General features: G+C 42.0%; 1 protein-coding gene across 1 annotated transcript; it reads left to right on the forward strand.

Moving 5' to 3' along the window:
* Positions 1 to 12,683: 12,683 nt before the first annotated feature.
* On the forward strand, positions 12,684 to 17,818 carry LOC126828885 (putative uncharacterized protein MYH16). The gene is made up of 2 exons (XM_050558964.2): positions 12,684 to 12,788; positions 15,085 to 17,818. The coding sequence occupies exon 2, from the start codon at positions 15,085 to 15,087 to the stop codon at positions 16,069 to 16,071; it is 987 nt and encodes a 328-aa protein (XP_050414921.1). The 5' UTR covers positions 12,684 to 12,788; the 3' UTR covers positions 16,072 to 17,818.
* The last annotated feature ends 1,839 nt before the right edge of the window (positions 17,819 to 19,657 follow it).

Below are 19,657 nucleotides of genomic sequence, written 5' to 3' on the forward strand. Positions count from 1 at the left end.
AAAATGACAATTATGCGTTTGGGCGATAGGAACAGCATTTGGCCACCCAAAATTAATGAAATGGGGTTTAACGTCCTACGTTTCTGCTCCGACTGGGCTAATGGAGACAGGTGCATGCCACACAGTGTGCTATGAGGGATATTTTACCCGGACTTATTAACCTGTAAGGATAATTCTCTTTGATCTTTGGTGTATATTCTATGCCCGGAATAACTTGCGGTCTGAAAGACGGGGGAGGTTTTGGATATACACAGGGAAATTTGGGGTTATTCTTCTGAAAGTTTTTCTTTAAACCTGTAACGGGTTATTCTTCCAGGGATGTTTTTTTTCCACAAGAAAACGTGTGTAAGATTCCCATTGTGTTGGGGTGAACGTAACAGATCGCATATATCCTATGGATATGCTTCAGATACCCATTCACATTGTAAATTTTCATTCCAGCTATGCATTGCAGGGTAATCTTATTCAATCATTGGTTTTGCAGCTTGTCTCCATATTCTTGCAAAATAATTGCTGCGTTTAATGTGCAGGAAAAAACCACAAGGGGGTAAAACATCCACAAGCTAAAACATGATTTTTCGTACAATCATGGGCCATAATCCATGAAGTTATGTGCCCAATGCATGTCAATAAACAAGATATTTTGGATATAGACCTATATTTCAAGTTTCGTCAAAATCGGATAAAAATTGTGGCCTGCAGATTGTCCACAAACAAAATGTGAACGCACAGACAGGGACCTATAACAAGAGGTGTATCAAATCGTCTGCATTCATTTTTTGATCCCTCTGATGATGCCACAACGGCCTTCTTACGAAGAAAACCAACAAAGACACTCGCACGTTGGGAGAAGAGGAAGCATTATAAGCCCGTCCAGGATCTCATTGTGATTATTTCTAGTATGAAATGCAATACAGGTTTATGACGTATGTAAACTTTGTGACGTATACAACATGATACATTAATCACTGAACTCAGCGCAATCTATTTGTTGAGGCCAGCTCAATTTCTGTCAAGGTCGTTGAAATGTAAATGGGGTTAGGGCACGTGATAGTTGGCGAGATTGTAGGTTAGAGCAAAACCTAGTATGAAATGCAATACAGGTTTATGGCGTATGTAAACTTTGTGACGTATACAACATGATACATTAATCACTGAACTCAGCGCAATCTATTTGTTGAGGCCAGCTCAATTTCTGTCAAGGTCGTTGAAATGTAAATGAGGTTAGGGCACGTGATAGTTGGCGAGATTGTAGGTTAGAGCAAAACCAAGATGCAAAAACAAGATATGTAATATGAAATTTGGTTTAACGTCCTACTGTTCTGCACCGGCTTGGCTAATGAAGACGGACAGATGCCATGCAGTGTGCTATGAAGGAAATTTTACCCAATGAGCGATGCTATTCCTATTTCGCATTCCATCTGTCGATATGTCGTTTGGGTTCACGCCAATGAGTACACGGGGCCCTTTTTGCCCCATCCGAACGACTAGTAAAGCCTACCACCCTGCACCACCTGGACAACCCGAGGATCTCTCGGTCAAATCCAGGAACCACGGGACAGCCAGGTTAGAGAGCAAACATCTTACTCACCCAAAATAAACATCACCATGAAAATCAGAAAGTGTGCCAACGATCCGAAACGAGGATACACGATGGTCACAGTAATAATTCGTGCGGCTGTGTTATATAGAATTAGCCGTGATATATTTACAATGGCAGATACCTACACTATTATTGAGTTTGTGCTGGGGGTGTCAGTGAATGTTTTATATATTTTACTATATTTCAGATACCTACGATTGCCGCGTATGTGCCGGGGGGGGGGGGGGATTCGGTGAAGGTTTCATGTCTGTAAATGCTATGACGAGGATAGTCAAACCGGGTTTGATATTATTCAATGTTATTCAGAGATTAATAAAAATATAAATCTAACATCCAATTCATTTTTATATGTTGTTTGGAGAAATTGTTGATAATAAACCTCGGAGTTATTGACCTTTTTTTTTTAATTTACTAACGTATGGTTCAATTTTATTTTAATAATTCGCTAGAGCTTAGGGATCTTTAGCAGTGGGAGTAAACCGGAGGACCTGGAGAAAACCTACCAGGTTGGACAGGCGACACTACTCCTTGTCACGTACAACCGGGGTATCTAAACCACACAATTGACTCAATGACAGACTTTCTCACTCGGCAAACCTCAGCAGATTCCAGTACCCTACATCATGCCTACATCTAGCCTCGGCTGTATGACGAAGTCCGCCATTGGAACTACTTTCAAGTTCCCGGATTACCAACGGCATTGCCCCTGAACAATGTTTTTATCATACAAATATTTCAAAGTCAGAAGCTGCTTTTCTTTCAAGTTTATCCAATTTTCTTCAAACAAGGAAAACTTTGCACTGAAAAATTCTACACGACGCAAATTTGATAACTTCTTTTTAAAAGCTACAAGTTTTCCCAATAAGTAAAACGGTGGCGCATCGCAATTGCATGGCCGCAGATCTTATTAAATTTTAGGGGGGGGGGACGGAGGCGGCGGGCGGAGCCCGACACACGGCTCGCGCCACAGGCGCGAACCGTTCTGCGGGGGGTCTGGGGGTCTTCCCCCCATTAAATTTTGAAAGCAGGATGCCTGAAAACGCGAGAATAATCAATAATTACACAAATAAGGGATGAGGAATATATTTTTTTCATCATCTATATATATATTTGTGACTGTCGTTTGTCTGTCTGTCTGTCTGTCTGTCTGTCTGTCTGTCTGTCGGTCTGTCTGTCTGTCTGTCTGTTCGGTGTTGGCGGCTACACTAGGTCTGCCCCGAGCCTGAAATTTGGGGTATAGGGGAAGCTCGGACCGGAAAGTAACATAGGCCAGGTGGCGTTAGTTTACCGCTTCCAGTTTCGGAGTTATGACCCCCCGAGCGAAGCCGGTCTGTTCGGGGTTGGCGGCTACACTAGGTCTGCCCCGAGTCTGAAATTTGGGGTATAGGGGTAGCTCGGACCGGGAAGTAACATAGGCCAGGTTGCGTTAGTCTACCACTTCCGGTTTCGGAGTTATGACCCCCAGAGCGAAGTCTGTCTGCTCGGGGTCGGCGGCTACATCTGCCCCGAGCCTGAAATTTGGGGTATAGGGGAAGCTCGGACCGGAAAGTAACATAGGCCAGGTGGCGTTAGTTTACCACTTCCGGTTTCGGAGTTATGACCCCCGAGCGAAGCCGGTCTGTTCGGGGTTGGCGGCTACACAAGGTCTGCTCCAAGTCTGAAATTTGGGGTATAGGGGTAGCTCGGACCGGCGAGTAACATAGGCCAGGTGGCGTTAGTCTACCACTTCCGGTTTCGGAGTTATGACCCCCGAGCGAAGCCGGTCTGTTCGGGGTTGGCGGCTACACTAGGTCTGCCCGAGTCTGAAATTTGGGGTACAGGGGTAGCTCGGACCGGGGAGTAACATAGACCAGGTGGCGTTAGTCTACCACTTCCGGTTTCGGGGTTATGACCCCCGAGCGAAGCCGGGTATCCTGCTAGTAATAAATAATTTGAGCCGACAGGCCGTCATCAAATACCAACATATTATAATCCTCGCAATATAGGGATATAGGTGCGCTACTAAATTGCCGGTCACGGATGAAAATGTGATGAATAATTTCTCAAGTGGCCAGCTCTGAGCATAAGCTGCTGAGGTCATGAAGAGATCATTCTCAGATCTGGGTTACATCAAAGACCGGGCATTTTTGAACCAAGGGGAAATATCCTCAGCCTGAAAATAGGAGTCAAGTTTTGGGAGACGCTGACAAAGTAGCCTACGGCGGGCGAAGGCATACGCCACGTGCGCTACAGGCGCGCATTTAGCGGGGGTCCAATCTGAACGACAGACTCACCCTACCTGCAGAGAAGTGACTCTGACACAGTGAATAGTCATGATATGCATATGACGTTATCTAAACGTCACAGGTCATGAGGTCACATCAACAAACAAAATGTAAACACCATCATTATGATCATTATCAACAGAACATGACACAATGTTAAATTGTAAACAATAGCCTTCTTGCAGCCTTTAGGACTGTATAATCCGTACAGAACGTCTTATCGCTTCTGCCAATGATTTTTCACAAAAATAACATCATCTACAACTCTAGATTTGACGTCGGCATATTGGCACTATTTTGTGCTTCGGTCGTGTCTATTTCAGATATACACAATCAATTCTGTTAATGTTTTTAGCGTGGGGATTGACTAAACGTTAATTTATTTCTGTTCTAAAAATAGCCAAATTCTGGCTGGGATTACTGAGCAAAATGGCCATTCACTGTATACGTGAGAAAAAAAAGCCAGCTACCATTTAATTTTCGTACGTTAGTTACGTACGGCGGGGGTCTTGGTGCTTCCCCCGGTAGATTTTTTAAAATTAGGATGCCTCAAAATGCTATCTGAGACCATTTCTGGGCATTGTACATCGGCATGTTCGGAAATATAGGCTATATTTCCCGGGCTGAAAATAAGACTTTTGAAATTTTATCGATTCATTTCTCGCGGGGGGGGGGGGGGACGAGGTATATGAAATCACCCCCAGTGAAAATCCAGGGGGGACGCCCCCCCCATCCCCCCGGGATCTGCGGCCTTGCGCAATTGTATAGGCGTAAGTACATATCACTTATCGTCATACAGCCGAGACAATAGTAGAGTAACGGAATCTTACGAGTTTTGCCGAGTGAGACTTTCTGATACCACGCGCACGCGCTAACCATTCGGCCATCCAACCCCCCCAGAATGGCTGGAACAGTTGTCGGCGTGTGTAACATTTTCCGACATCTTATCTTTCCTCTGGACTATTTAGGTCTTGGATATTTTTCTTTTTAAAAAAAGATAACAATTTTCTGTAATCTTAATTAGTCTGATACAACCCTAGCACGATTAGACTATGTATGCTGTTTCTAGAAACCCTGGCAATAATAATGAAATGGGGTTTAACTATTCTGCTCCGAACTGGGCTAATGAAGACGGCCATACAGTGTGCTATGAGGGAAACTTTGCCCGGACAGCTGCACTACGGCCTACTCTTATCGAATTTCAACTATCAAGGGATCTTTTACGTGCACGTCAATGTGTACACGGAACCTTGGGTTTTCGTCCCATCCGAACGACGAAAGAACCCCTGACACCTAGGTTAGAGTTGTGGTGAGATGTGGTAACAGGTGTTCCTTTACTACTATTATATTTACAGGTGGTTTGGTCATATTTAATGTCATAAAGTCTAACTTACGGACAACTGATGAATTACGAGACAGGTTAAGTAGCTGTCCTAGCTGATAAAATCTGGAAGGAGATAAGACGAGAGACATTGTCTAACCAGATAATATTCAACCGCCATGAAAATAACCCAAGTTTATCAGAAGACAATATACACCCACCATATAAATTAACCCAAGTTAATATACAGCCGCCATTAAATTAACCCCAGTTTATCAGAAGACAACATACACGACCAACTAGTAATATAATAAAAATAATATTAATTTAAATAATGACAAACCGTCCTCACGTTGTGATAATGAAAGATTAAAATCAATGAAACTTTTCACTTCAGTAGCTCTGTAATACCCTGGTTTACCTTCTAAAATCATAGACACATTATTGTCGTAATACCTTTGTTCAGTTATACCTTTAGTCATAAATTCTTTCATTTCAATTCAATGAATAAACATTAAAATAACATCAGAGCATCTGATGATCAAAATTGTCATTAGTATCAACTTCAATGGGGGGGGAGGGGGCGTGGATGGCCGAATGGTTAGCACGTGCGAGCTGGTGCGCGCTGGTGCGCGCTGAGGTCTATCATGCGTCAACCGGCGTGGTTTCCATTCCACGGTTGTACCTGACAAGGAGTAGGTCGGATGTCCAACCTCGTGGGTTTTCTTCGGGGCTCTGTAGGATCGCCTCTCCAACCTCGTGGGTTTTCTCCGGGTCCTCTGATTTTCTCCCACTGCTAAAGAACCCTCCGCGCAAGCGAATTATTGAAATAAAAAATTGAACCATGTGTTAGTTCCGTTAGAGCTGCTGTTTTGAAATACGCCGACACCTTGAAATCCGACTTCAATGGGTTCAGACACAGAGGGTATGGCCACAGCAAGGTATGGCCACAGCGGTTCCCTCTGCAACGAGGCGATGGTAGAGCGAGGGTATATCGACGACGAAATGTCACATTGCGTTTCTTTTTTTGAAGAGTATATTATAGAAGGGTTCGCTATATGTATTTTATTGTTATTGTTATTCATGTCACATCTTTACCACGAAAATAAAGGGTCATGCATATTGAACGTATTATAAACATTAATCGTTACTTACGGTGGGAACCTCCCTTTATTCATTGGGGGCTAGCTTCGATGAATCTCGTATCCTGAATGTTTGGGTTGGGTGTTATACGAAAGGCGCAGGATGTGGGCGCATAATTGGAATCGGAAATTGAAGAAGGAAAACAACAGAATATAAGATGCCAGCTCGGAGATCCTGACAAGTCCCGCTATTTGACGATTTTCCCCTTCCCCACCCACATTTGTTTTATAGTAGGAGCCGATACGGACAGGGTGTCGGTAATCTTACAACATAATTACCCAGGGCACCGTTTTTTAGACAGCAAAGGGATGTTTCTTTCGATAGCTAGGGAGAGGGAGAGAGAGAGACTTTTTGTATTTTATATCTGGAAGAGTTGTTATAACCTGCGTTCTGCTTGGTCTGAGGGATTAGCTAATGGGATTTTTTGTCTGTGGTTAGACGTATGCGTTGCGATGACAAAGCAAAAGTTGTATTTCCAAACACCCACTTGAAACAACATTAACACTTAATGTTTGACGTCATAAGTACAAAAGCCGCTCGTACGGTTCCATATACGAGCTCCCAGTCAACCGGTCAGATTTCATTTAGTAGAGGCCATTGAGAATATAAAAAAACTAAACGACATATGGATCTGTATTTTAATCAGATTGGTGTTTGGAGAACTCTTGATGGACCTATTTGAACTCCTCGTGGTGGACTTGAGCTGCTGAAATCGTGGCGAACTTGCGTGTTAAACCAGGGCTGTATAAGTTCTGTCATTGAGTCAACTGGCGTGGTTTCGATTGCCCGGTTGTACGTGACAAGGAGTAGGGCCGCCTGTCCAGCCTCGTGGTTTTTCTCCGAGTCCTTCGGTTTCAGCCCACTGCTAAAGACCCCTTTGCGCAAGTGAATTATTGAAATAAAATCAAACCATATGTTAATCCCGAAATGACCTAGTTTGTGTCGAGTGGACGTTAAACCCCATCTGCCGCCTGAGACTGCCTTAAGGTTGAAAATTATGTCACCTCTCTCTCTCTCTCTCTCTCTCTCTCTCTCTTACTTGTTGTTAATGTCATCATGTAAGGGCAAAGGAAATTCATTATTGGTTTTAAAAGTAGGGTCACTAATTGGTCATACCTTTTGCCGAAATTCATTTTCGCGTGAATGCACAAAGACACATGAGTTTAACAACTTCACGAGCTTTTCGCATGGAACCTAAATCTAAGGCCTTTAAAATGCCGGGCTTCTCGGTTTCAAAATTTGTCGCACATGTAAGCACTCAACGAACCAAGTGATGCCACATTTGAACGAAGACCAACGCAACAACGCTGTTGGTCGGTTACAAGAAGGTGAATCCTAGACAGATGAAGCCAGGTTGCTGAATGTTTCCCGGAGTACCATTTCTCGCCTTTGGGATAGGTGTAACCGACGGCGAACTTCAACACGTAACCGCCTAAGCTCAGGCCAAACAAGAGTGACACCACCTGACCTGGATCGTTACATCCGGTTACGTCATTTGCGGAAACGGTTCTCAACAGCGACCTCTACTGCAGCAGCAATTCCTGGACGACGTAGAATCTCCGACCAGACAGTCCGTAAACATCTACGTGAAAGCGGATTACGAGTCTTGACGTCCCGTTAGAGCTGCTGTTTTGAAATACGCCGACACCGTGAATTCCGACTTCAATGGGTTCAGACACAAAGGGCAGGGCCACAGCAACACTGGAGAACAGTTTGGTTCAGTGACGTGTCACGGTTCCTGTTGCAACGAGGCGATGGTAGAGCGAGAGTATACCGACGACGAAATCTCACATATATACTGAGCGCCATGGAAAACGCATCACTTTTTTTCCCAAATATTTTATTACTAGGTGGTTTTGTATGTATAATATAATGCAATACTATGAACTATTGTTTCACACCATGCTCCCAAACGCAAAAAAAATTGCATGAGATGCACATGAAAAACCCAATATTCACGTGCAGCATTGTGTGTGAGCCCTTTAAAAGCATGTTTTCAACTTAATTTGCAGTACATGAACTGTGAAACGTCAATCTGTCGTAATTTTTTGTTGGACGTGTGACGGAATCGAGCTAGAGATGCCGAGACTTACTGAAAATCAACGGAATGAAGCCATGGGAATGTCCAGGGCTGGCATGTCTACACGTGCTATTGCCAGACACTTCAATTGTCATCAGTCCACTATAGTAAGGTTGGTGGAACGTGTTAGAGTTACTGGATCAACACGTGACCGTCAACGTTCTGGTCCACAAGGCGTTACAACCCAGGCTGAAGACCGCTACATCCGGGTCACTCATCTGCGTGACAGATTCCGCCAAGCGACTCGAACAGGTGCAGCAGTCGTTGGAAGACAAGGACCAGTAAGTGCCAACACCGTAAGACGTCGTCTAAGAGAAGTAGGACTCCGTGCACGACAACCTTATGTTGGTGCTATCCTCAGGGATCATCACCGTTAGCGGCGTTTGATATGGGCTCAAGGACACCAGACATGGAGAAGAGTAGACTGGCAAAGTGTGCTCTTCAGTGATGAGAGTTGCTTTCATCTTTATCACGCTGATGACCGTCAACGTGTGTGGAGACGTCTTGGGGAACGTCTTGCAGACTGCTGCGTCTTCGAAACGAATCGATGGGGTGGGGGAAGTGTAATGGTGTGGGGAGGCTTCACATTTCATCACCGGACCGCCCTACACATTTGCAGGGGTCGCGTTAATGCTGTAGCCTACCGTGATGATGTCTTGCAACCAATTGTTGTTACGATGTTTCAAGCGCACCCACAACTTCAGCACCTCCAACAGGATAATGCACGTCCGCATACCGCCCGTTTTAGTATGGTCTACTTGGCTGCTAACAACATCAATGTCTTGGACTGGCCAGCCATGTCTCCGGACATGGCACCGATAGAACATGTCTGGGATGAGATTGGACGCCATCTGTATCGGAGACCACAGATGCACACCATTGCTGCTTTAGAAGCTGCTCTTGTCCAAGAATGGAACAATTTGCCCCAGGCCTTCTTTCAAACATTTGTAAATTCCATTCGACGTCGCTGCACAGCGCGCGTAAAAGCCCGTGGAGGACACACGTGCTACTGACATCTGTGTCGTACTTTTGGTTTTGACCCCTCTGACTTTGTACCGTTGATTACAGATTAAACATCCATAAGTGTACAAATGTGTTGTTATTGATGTGTTCCCATTTGAATATTGTTCACAATAAGAAGCAAAATAAATAAGATATGTTTACAGGATCTTTTTGTTATACGAAAAACTAAGTGATGCGTTTTTCATGGCGCTCAGTATATAACAGTATGACCCTGGATGAAGAGAAATCGCCCGTGTCGAGTGTCTGTAGTTACGCTGGTCCAAATTGATCAGCAGTGAATATTCGCTAGACCGCTACAATTTACTGAGAGGGTGACATTGGTGCTAGTTAATTAGTTCACTTTTTTCTTTTGGCAAATGAAATTCTTACATATTTATTTGACGTATTAGAAAAATGATAATAATTTGGAGTAAATCTTGATAAAACACAAACGACTAGACAGCTGTCCTTGTCAGGCCCTCCCTCCTGCACCACAGACAAGGGCATCTAGCCAAGGGTTACGATTCGCGTGTCTTCAACCTTGGCAGATCGATCTCGAATACATTTTGGACTTCGCGTGCAATGCCACCTGGTGATATATCGCAGTTACACACCTTATATAGACGTCAACGCTAGCCAATCAGAATCGTTTTGTTATACGTATGTTGGAAAGTGGAAAATGGCCGCACACAGTACAGAAAAATTGATACGTGAATTTGGGGAATATGACCCGAAAATGGTTCTTCTGTATCTTCTATTATATTTCGTGGCAGAGGCGACAAGACTCTGTCCGCTGCCATGTTTGTTTACATTTCGCCGATATACATGTGCTCTGCGTAATATGTCTTTTGATTGGATACAGCTACTGATAGTGTATGAAGTTTAGCGCGTTAAAAGTGTACGAATATTAAAGATATATTATGGGAGATTAGATAAAGAGCTGGTACTTCTCACTATATTAGTTAAAAACTAGATAATGTAAAGAGAATTTGCTGAATATTGCAGTCACCTTGATCCACTTTGAACCGAGAATTTAGCGATTTAATTTTTGGCCTAGCCTCGATCATCATTACTAAAGTCGATACGATAAAAAAACATAGTCTCGATTATCCATTTTTTGGTTTAATTATCAATGAGCGTTGTGCAGCAGATATGATTCTAATCCAGTAAATATCGCAGGCTAGCGATGACATTGAGAGTTGATTATGGTCTGGATAAGTTAATTAATATCTAATTAATAATTTAGATTAACATGTCAAGCCTAAATATAGACCTGCAATAGGCAGATGTAGCTCTTGCATAATGTAGGTTTATTATTATTATTATTATTTCCGAGAAACAGTACTGTCCTCTGAAGCAAATAGATATGAATGGATGTCAAGTGAGGTGTTAAGTTTGAGATCAAATACGTCATAGGTTAGGGAGGCCGGGTATGAATCAAGGACCCGATAGTACATACCCTTGATGTTACAATGGGAAACATCATGCCATAATGGCACACTAAATACAGGGTCGGATTAAGCTTGCATGGGACCCCTGGCCGAAAATGTCATGAGTGAAAAAGGGACATACTGTGATCATGGTCCGCCACACTCACACCAATTCAATTTGTATGTCAGTCTGTTAGATAGGAAGATTTATTTGGCACAAACATATACAGCATCATAATAAAATGATAGAATTACAGATTATTCCTTCATATTGGGACCCATGGCGGAGATTTGGATGGCTGAATGGTTAGCACGAGTGCGCTGTATCATACAGTCTGTCATTGAGTCAACTGACGTGGTTTCAATTCCCCGGTTGTACGTGACAAGGAGTGGGTCGACTGTCCAAGCTCGTGGGTTTTCTCCGGGTCCCCCGGTTTCCTCCCACTGCTAAAGAGCCCTACGCGCAAGCGAATTATGGAAATAAAATTGAGCCATGTGTTAGTCCCAAAATGACCTAGTTTGTGTTGAGTGGACGTTAAACCCGATTTTTTCTCTCTCTGGGGACCCCTAACTAGAACTCAGTCACCCCCCCCCCCCCCGCCTTAATCCGGCCATGCATATATGAATCAGTCTCAAGTTTGTTCTCACGACCTCAACCATTCCACCCTTCCCCCCCCCCCCTGCACCCACCACTGCGCCCATGAAGATATCTTTTCTTGAAATTACTCATACGCGTGCTATAGTACCGGAGTACAAAGGCCGAAAGAAATTATTTGGGCAATGTTCCAAGTGGAATGAACAGGGTGGAGTTTAACGAAATGAAATGGGGTTTAATGTCCTACTGTTCTGCTCCGAACTGGCCTAATGAAGACGGGCATACGCCATACAGTGTGTTATGAGGGAAATGTTGTACAGGCAGCGCGCTATGGCCTCCTCTTATATCGAATTGCAACTGTCAAGGGATCTTTTGCGTGCATGCCAATTTATACACGGGAACTCGGTTTTTCGCCCCATCCGCACAAGTAGACAGCTGTCCTTGTCAGGCCCTCCGTTCTAAATACTGAAAAAGGGGAACCACGCCGGACAACCTAGATGAAATGAAATGAAATGAAATGGAGTTTAACGTCCTACTGTTCTGCTCCTTACCTGGGCTAATGAAGACGGGCATACGCCATACAGTGTGCTATGAGGGAAATTTTGCCCGGACAGCGGCACTACGGCCTACTCTTATATCGAATTCCAATTGCCAAGGGATCTTTTACGTGCACGCCAATGTGTACACGGGACCTCGGTTTTTCGTCCCATCCGAACGACTAGACAGCTTTCCTTGTCAGCCCCTCCGTCCTGCATCACTGACAAGGGAGAACCACTTTCTCGGCTAATGCAGGGATCGAACACCCGACCTCCAGGCTAGCGAGCTAGCGTCTTACCCACTTAGCCACGTGATCCCCCAACCTAGATGAACTTTCTCGGCCAATGGGTGGAGTTTAACATCTCGACGGCCAACTTCCTGGGTCAATTCAGGTTACTGTTTTAGGCCTATTTACAATTGGTGGAGAATAGACTTGTAAACGAGAAATAAACCTTTTGACGGCGTTTTACTGTCCATTCAAACGACTAGCATTTTGTTACCACCCAAGTCAGTTATGATAATATGTTGTATAGTATATAATATAATAGACGCACAATGTAAAATACCTCCCTGATAATACCTGTCAATATTACCTGTAGATATATAGGTGTCATAAATGGCGAGATATGACAATACACGTGTATAAAGCTTGACCTCGAACTAGTTCAATGTCGTTATGCTATTACTTTATTGTAATCGAGTGTGTTCATACTATTCAAGAAAGTCTGATTTTGTCATGACATGGAAAATTCTTGAAATTGCGAACACAAAAGTAAGCTTTCATAATCCACGGAGTTCCAAAACATAGAACAGGTAAGAGGATTAACTTCTTCTGATTTTGGGACAAAAAAATATATAAAAGTATATAAGAAACATAACGTTTGAGCACTCAAGGTATTCTTTTAATGTGGTGTGATATTAAACATACATTATGCAAGAGCTAAATCTGCCCATTGTAGGTTATTCTTTAAGCCTGAAATGTTACATAAACTATTAAATAGGCATTTATTAACAAAACAAGACCATAATCAACTCTCGATGGCACCAGATACTCGAGATTTTAACTATAGATTAGAACGGTTCGCCATTTAAAAATTTAATTTAAAAATGGGAATATACCAGAGCCCTGGTTACAACTATGCGCACATCTTGTCAAAACCACAAATGGTGATAACGTGGCTCAGAATGAAGTAATCTGAAAGAAATTTTCAATATTTTTCATTTTACATTATCTATTTTTGAGCTATTATAGCAAGAATGGTCAGCTCTTAATCTAAATCTTATATAATGTATCTTTAAAGAGTGAGAGAGAGAGAGAGAGAGAGAGAGAGAGAGAGCGAGAAATGGGGTTTAACGTCCACTCGACGCAAACTAGGTCATTTAGGGACTAACATAATATGGTTTAATTTTATTTCAATAATTCGCTTGCGTGTAGGGGTCTTTAGCAGTGGGAGGAAACCGGAGGACTCGGAGAAAACTCACGAGGTTGACACTTTAAAGACTACTCAAGGTAATGTGGTGTGATTGTGAAGTAGTTCGTGACACAAGGCATGTGGGTATTTAAAGTACATGTAGTTCGGGATATGTGACGGTTTCGCTAACATTTTTGATGACGACGGAGGCCACCAATCATAATAAATGACATTGGCAACAATATCGAGAAACGTTCGCAGCCAACGTGCCGAGGCACCGTGGCTTCCTGTTAATTCCGATTCTAATAGTAAGTGCAGGGGGGCTACAGACAAACAATTAAACAAGACAAATATACGGACATGACACAGAAATTAAATGAAGTGAAATGGGGTTTAACGTCCAACTGTTCTGCTCCTATACTGGGCTAATGAAGACGGGCATACGCCATACAGTGTGCTATGAGTGAAATGGGGTTTAACGTCCTACTGTTCTGCACTGAACTGGGCTAATGAAGACGGGCATACGCCATACAGTGTGCTATGAGGGGAATTTTGCCCGGACAGCGACACTATGGCCTATTCTTATATCGAATTCCAACTGTCAAGGGACCTTTTACGTGCACGCCAATATGTACACGCGACCTCGGTTTTTCGTCCCATCCGAACGACTATACAACTGTCCTTGTCAGGCCCTCCGTCCTGCATCACTGACAAGGGGAAACCACGCCGGAAAATCAGGATGAACTTTCTCTGCCAATGCAGGGATCGAACACCCGACCTCCAGACTAGCAAGCCAGCGCCTTACCCACTTAGCCACGTGATCTCCTCGAATTTTCTTGGATTGAGTTTGATATCCTTGATTCTTTTTGACTCGAAAACATAAACCTTGATTTTCCATTCTCGAAATGACTTCAGTGGTACACAAAATTTATCTGAACAAGTTACTGTACATTTCCGGAGTTGATATTTAAGATTACTATGCAGTGTGTTATATTTCGTCTTTACATCAGGGCTGTAACTAGCTCAGAGCAACGAGAGGGCGGGAAGTGTTCTCAGGGGTGCCGTAAAATTGACGGACAATGTATATCTATCTTTTTATGGTCAACAATATTTTCACAGGGGGGGGGGGGGAAACTTTTTGCAGCCCCCCCCCCTGCGTTCCCTCTAGTTACGGGCCTGCTTTACATTATAAGTACGTAGACATGCTTATCCAGCCCTAACAAAGTACCCACGTCCAAGTCCATCCAATCTGATTAAAACACAGATCCTGTTTCGTTTCGTTTTTTTTTTATAGTTCACAATTTCGTTTTACTTGTCTTCACAACACTAGGATCCGGAGGAGTTGTTATATAACACGCGTTTTGGTTGAAGTGAGGGATTAGCCAATGAAACGGTCTGTTACTGCGAGGTTTTGGCGTGCGATCCACGGAACTGTATAGTGGGTAAACCACTGGAAACGTCAACGCTGATTGATTAATCGATGTCTGACGTCATAAGGTCAAAAGCCCTTGGTCCGGCCCCTGACACGACCTTCCACGAGAACTGGTCAGATCTTTATGCAGTGTAGGCCGTCGAAAGTATAAAAAAAAAACGAAACGAAATATAGATCTGTATTTTAATCAGATTGAAGTCCATCAAATAAACTAGCACATAATTACCCCATGCTGAGTTTTGAGATCTACTTTTAATATTTGCAGATGGAAGTAAGTAAGGTGGCTGTGCCGAAAGACGATGCCCGGATTATCCAGCAGAATTTTGCCTATTTAGAAAACAATATAGAACCACGGGATCTAACAAGCTATCTTTTCGCGGTTTTTGTTTTTGATGCTCACGATAAAAGCAGAATCAACGGCATCAAGGACAGAAAAGAGCGGACGCACAAATTTATAAATATTTTATTACGACGGGGTGAAAAGGCTTTAGGGTGTTTCATTGAAGCTCTTCAACAGAGTTCGTATTGGGAGATAGCCAGAAAATTACGAGCTGAAATAAAAGCGAGTGCAGCTCGCGCTCAAACAGATTCAGAAAGAACATCTCCATCTGCAAGTTCTAGAGGAGCATTGACTCTGCCACCCATCACGTTAACTACTGCAATATACCATAGCTCACGTAACGATGTCCACAGCCCTAGTTCGCTATCGCCAGTACATGACGGAGATAAAAGAAGTTCCTCGGAACTTTACGAAAAGCTAAATGAGCATGAAGCTCGGTTATCTGGACAGAGAAAAGAAATAACACGATTAACGAATAATAATGAAAGGCTGCGAGAAGAAAATTCCGAAAAAATAAAAGATGAAAATAAAATGTTATATAAAAGAGTTGAAGAACAACAGGCCTTAATCGAAGAGAAGCAGGTCATAATAGACGAGAAGCAGGCCATCATTGATGAACTCCGAAGAGAAGTCCGTACCCAGGATATTCATGACAAACTAGATCAGAAGAACAAAGAGATCGACAAGTTGAAAGCCCAAATATCAGAATCTCAAACTGAACTGAGAAAAAAAGTTATAGAGGAAGAATTAGGAAAAATCGAAGTGAATATAGAAAATTTAGGCGGCGTTACGAGCCGATTAGAAACCGGCATTAGTCAGCTAAATGAACTAGTCGACCATGGCAAAACACAACAAGAAAATCATAAACAGGATGGTCATGTTACTCAATCTAAAGTCTGTGTTGTTATGTAGAATACCTGCTACTTTTTGTTATGTGGAAGTGGAAAGGAGAGGTGGTGGAGGGGGGGGGGGGGAGACAACCACACGGGATGAAAGAAAGGCACGAGACTGTATTTTGACGTATTTGCTTTTCACGTGATCTAAAGCTAGGATAACTAGAACGTTTTAAAATAACTCGGCTCAAACCAGTCCACAGCTAAATTTCATTACGCCGTCCCGTGGGCTGTGGCACGTATGATATCTATAACCAATTAAACATACATTATGCAAGATCTAAATCTGTCTATTGCTGGTCTTTCCTTAGGCCTGAAATGTTATCTAAATTATTAATTAGACATTAATTAACCTATCCAGACCATAATCAACTATCGATTGCATCGCTAGCCTGCGATCTTTAGTGGATTATGAGCCGATTTACTGCATAACTTTCCTTCACGATTTAACGATGGATAATCGAGACTATGTTGTTTATCATACTGACTTTAGTAATGATGATCGAGGCTAGGCGGAAATTTCAATCGCTTAGTTCTCGGTTGATAGTAGATCAATTTGAATGAAATTTTCAGCAAATTGCCTTTACATTATCTAGTTTTTAACTATTATAGTGAGAACTGCCAAGTCGTTATCGAATCTCCCATAATGTATCTTTAAGTAGCTTGTATTATTAACTTGTTTTATTCTGATTAAATTAAACTTCAAGAGGATAATTATCATTGTTGGGAGAATAACTAATTCTTTTTTAATTTCTTTAAACACTAAGTGGTTTATAGAGACGAATTGGACGGAAAAAACAAAGAATTTAAAAAAAAAAATAAATAAAAAAAATATATAATAAAATAAAATCAACAAAATGCATTTTCACATGGCGCTGGCTATTTCTTCCATAATGACTACCAAATGACATTTTCTCCATATAACCAGCGAGAATCTCGTAATATATGACTTTTAGTATGTCTTTTAATTTAAAGATAGATTTCAAAATTCCAACATAGCAACAATTTAAAATGGAATCCAAAATGGTGGATTTTATGTTAATTGTCCTTTGGATATGAGTTGTAAAATGATCTCAAAACTCAAAAATGAATTTCGAGGATCCAAAGTGGCAGAAATGAAAAACTTCTTGAGGATATTGCTTCTAAAATAAGGTTTTCGGGGCTACTGTATTCAATATTGGGTTCAAAATTAAATTCCGATAAGGTTGTCACGCATCAAATTTGTGCATAAGCTAGAAACATTAGGACATCTATCTATCTATCTATACTAATATTTGTGACTGTCGTTTGTCTGTCTGTTTGTCTGTCTGTTCGGGGTTGGCGGCTACACTAGGTCTGCCCCGAGTCTGAAATTTGGGGTATAGGGGTAGCTCGGACAGGGGAGTAACATAGGCCAGGTGGCGTTAGTCTACCACTTCCGGTTTCGGGGTTATGACCCCCGAGCGAAGCCGGGCATTCTTCTAGTACTATATAAAACAACATTTACAGAAATTTCGCCCCGGGTAGGAGAGAACTCCAACGGACCTCCATAGAGTGGTAGCCCCTCGCAAGGCGCAAGGCCAGGTTCAGGGACCCCTGAAACTACTATACACCTCATCAACCCATCCCTGGAATTGATACCACAAGGAGGACTGTAAACACTTACTCAGTCTGAACTACTATTAGGGCGCATATTCCTAGATATATTGGAGTGGTTCTCCCTTGTCAGTGATGCAGGACGGAGGGGCTGACAAGGAAAGCTGTCTAGTCGTTCGGATGGGACGAAAAACCGAGGTCCCGTGTACATATTGGCGTGCACGTAAAAGATCCCTTGACAGTTGAAATTCGATATAAGAGTAGGCCGTAGTGCCGCTGTCCGGGCAAAATTTCCCTCATAGCACACTGTATGGCGTATGCCCGTCTTCATTAGCCCAGGTTAGGAGCAGAACAGTAGGACGTTAAACTCCATTTCATTTCATTTCATTTCCTAGATATATTGAAACCAATTTTAACCCCGGTGAAGATGGTGCAAAAGCAAGTATTTTACAGTTAACAAAAACGAACACAATGACCGTGTGATAGTAACGTTAAATAATGGAAGCGACCGTTTGGTTGTAACGTGATATAATTGAACCGACCATATGGTTGTAACATAACGTGATATATTGGAAGTGACCGTAGGTTGTAACGCGAGATAATAGAAGCAACCGTATGGCTGCAACGTGATAAAATGGAAGTGATCGCATGGTTGTAACGTGATATATAATGGAAGTGTATGGATGTAACGTAACGTGATATAATGGATTTGGTCGTTGGGTTATAACGTGATATAGTGGACGTGGCTGTTTGGTTGTAACGTGATATAATGTAAGTGGCCGTTTTAGCTGTAACGTGATATAATGAAAGTGGTCGTTTAGCTGTAACGTGATATAATGTAAGTGGCCGTTTTAGCTGTAACGTGATATAATGGAAGTGACCGTTTTAGCTGTAGAGTGATATAACGGAGGTGGCCGTTTACCTGTAACGTGATATAATCTAAGTGACTGTATGACGATATAAAGGAAGTGACTGTAGGGAAGAATAAAATGGAATACGTGCATTTAACACATTGACTGAATGAAAATGAGCTTAAAGACATGTGTAACTTGTGATTTATGCAAAACGACTAGATTAAACATACATTATGCATGAGCTAAATCTGCCTATTGTAGGTATTTCTTTAGGCCCGAAATTAATTAGATATTTATTTACATAAAAAGACCTTAATCAACTCTCGATTCCATCGTATGTGTCGGATTTTCACTGGATTTGAATCCGATCTGTTGCTCAACGCTCATTAATGATCAAATTTAGTAATGATCGAGGCTAGACCGAAAATTCAATCGCTGAATGCTCGGTTCAGAGCAGAGCAATTTGACTGAAATTTTCAGCATATTCCCTTTACATTATCTTTTTTTGACTATAATAGTGAGAACTGCCTGCTCTTTATCTAATCTTCCATAATGCCATTTAAAGTAAAATACATCTCAATGAATCAGCGGAGGTTAGATTACCCAACATTGTCAATCGTTAGGAGAACCCGACACAAAGGGAAAGCAGGCAGAATGGAGAATTCAACAGACGTCACTTTTCTGTTGTGTATATATATCCAAAATTATTAGCACAACCGTAAAGCTGCACTACTTTGTTTCACGGTAAAAGAAAAGATAAAAGGTCTGAAGACACAAACTGATTTCAGCACTGGTTTAATAACATTTTAACGTTTTAAAGTACTTTTCATCCGTTTTGGGGCTATTCATTAATAACGGCATTGCATAGTGATGGACACCATACTACAAATTATATCCATTTACATAGTAATACCATAGTTTTAATTGTCTGTAGTTTTAATTTTTAGTAGTTAGATAGTACGTAGCAATCTAATTAAAATATAGATCGATATTTCGTTTCGTTTTTTATACTTTCGATGGCCTACACTAAGTGTAGTAAAGACAAGTAAAACGAAATTTTGAACTATAAAAACGAAACGAAATTGGATCTGTGTTTTAATCAGATTGCGTACGTAGGTAAATAACAGAAAACATGTATACTTGTTAATCTATTATATACATTTACTCTAAAAAAAA

The sequence above is a fragment of the Patella vulgata genome, chromosome 7, assembly GCF_932274485.2.
Source record: "Patella vulgata chromosome 7, xgPatVulg1.2, whole genome shotgun sequence".
Lineage (NCBI taxonomy): Eukaryota > Metazoa > Mollusca > Gastropoda > Patellidae > Patella > Patella vulgata.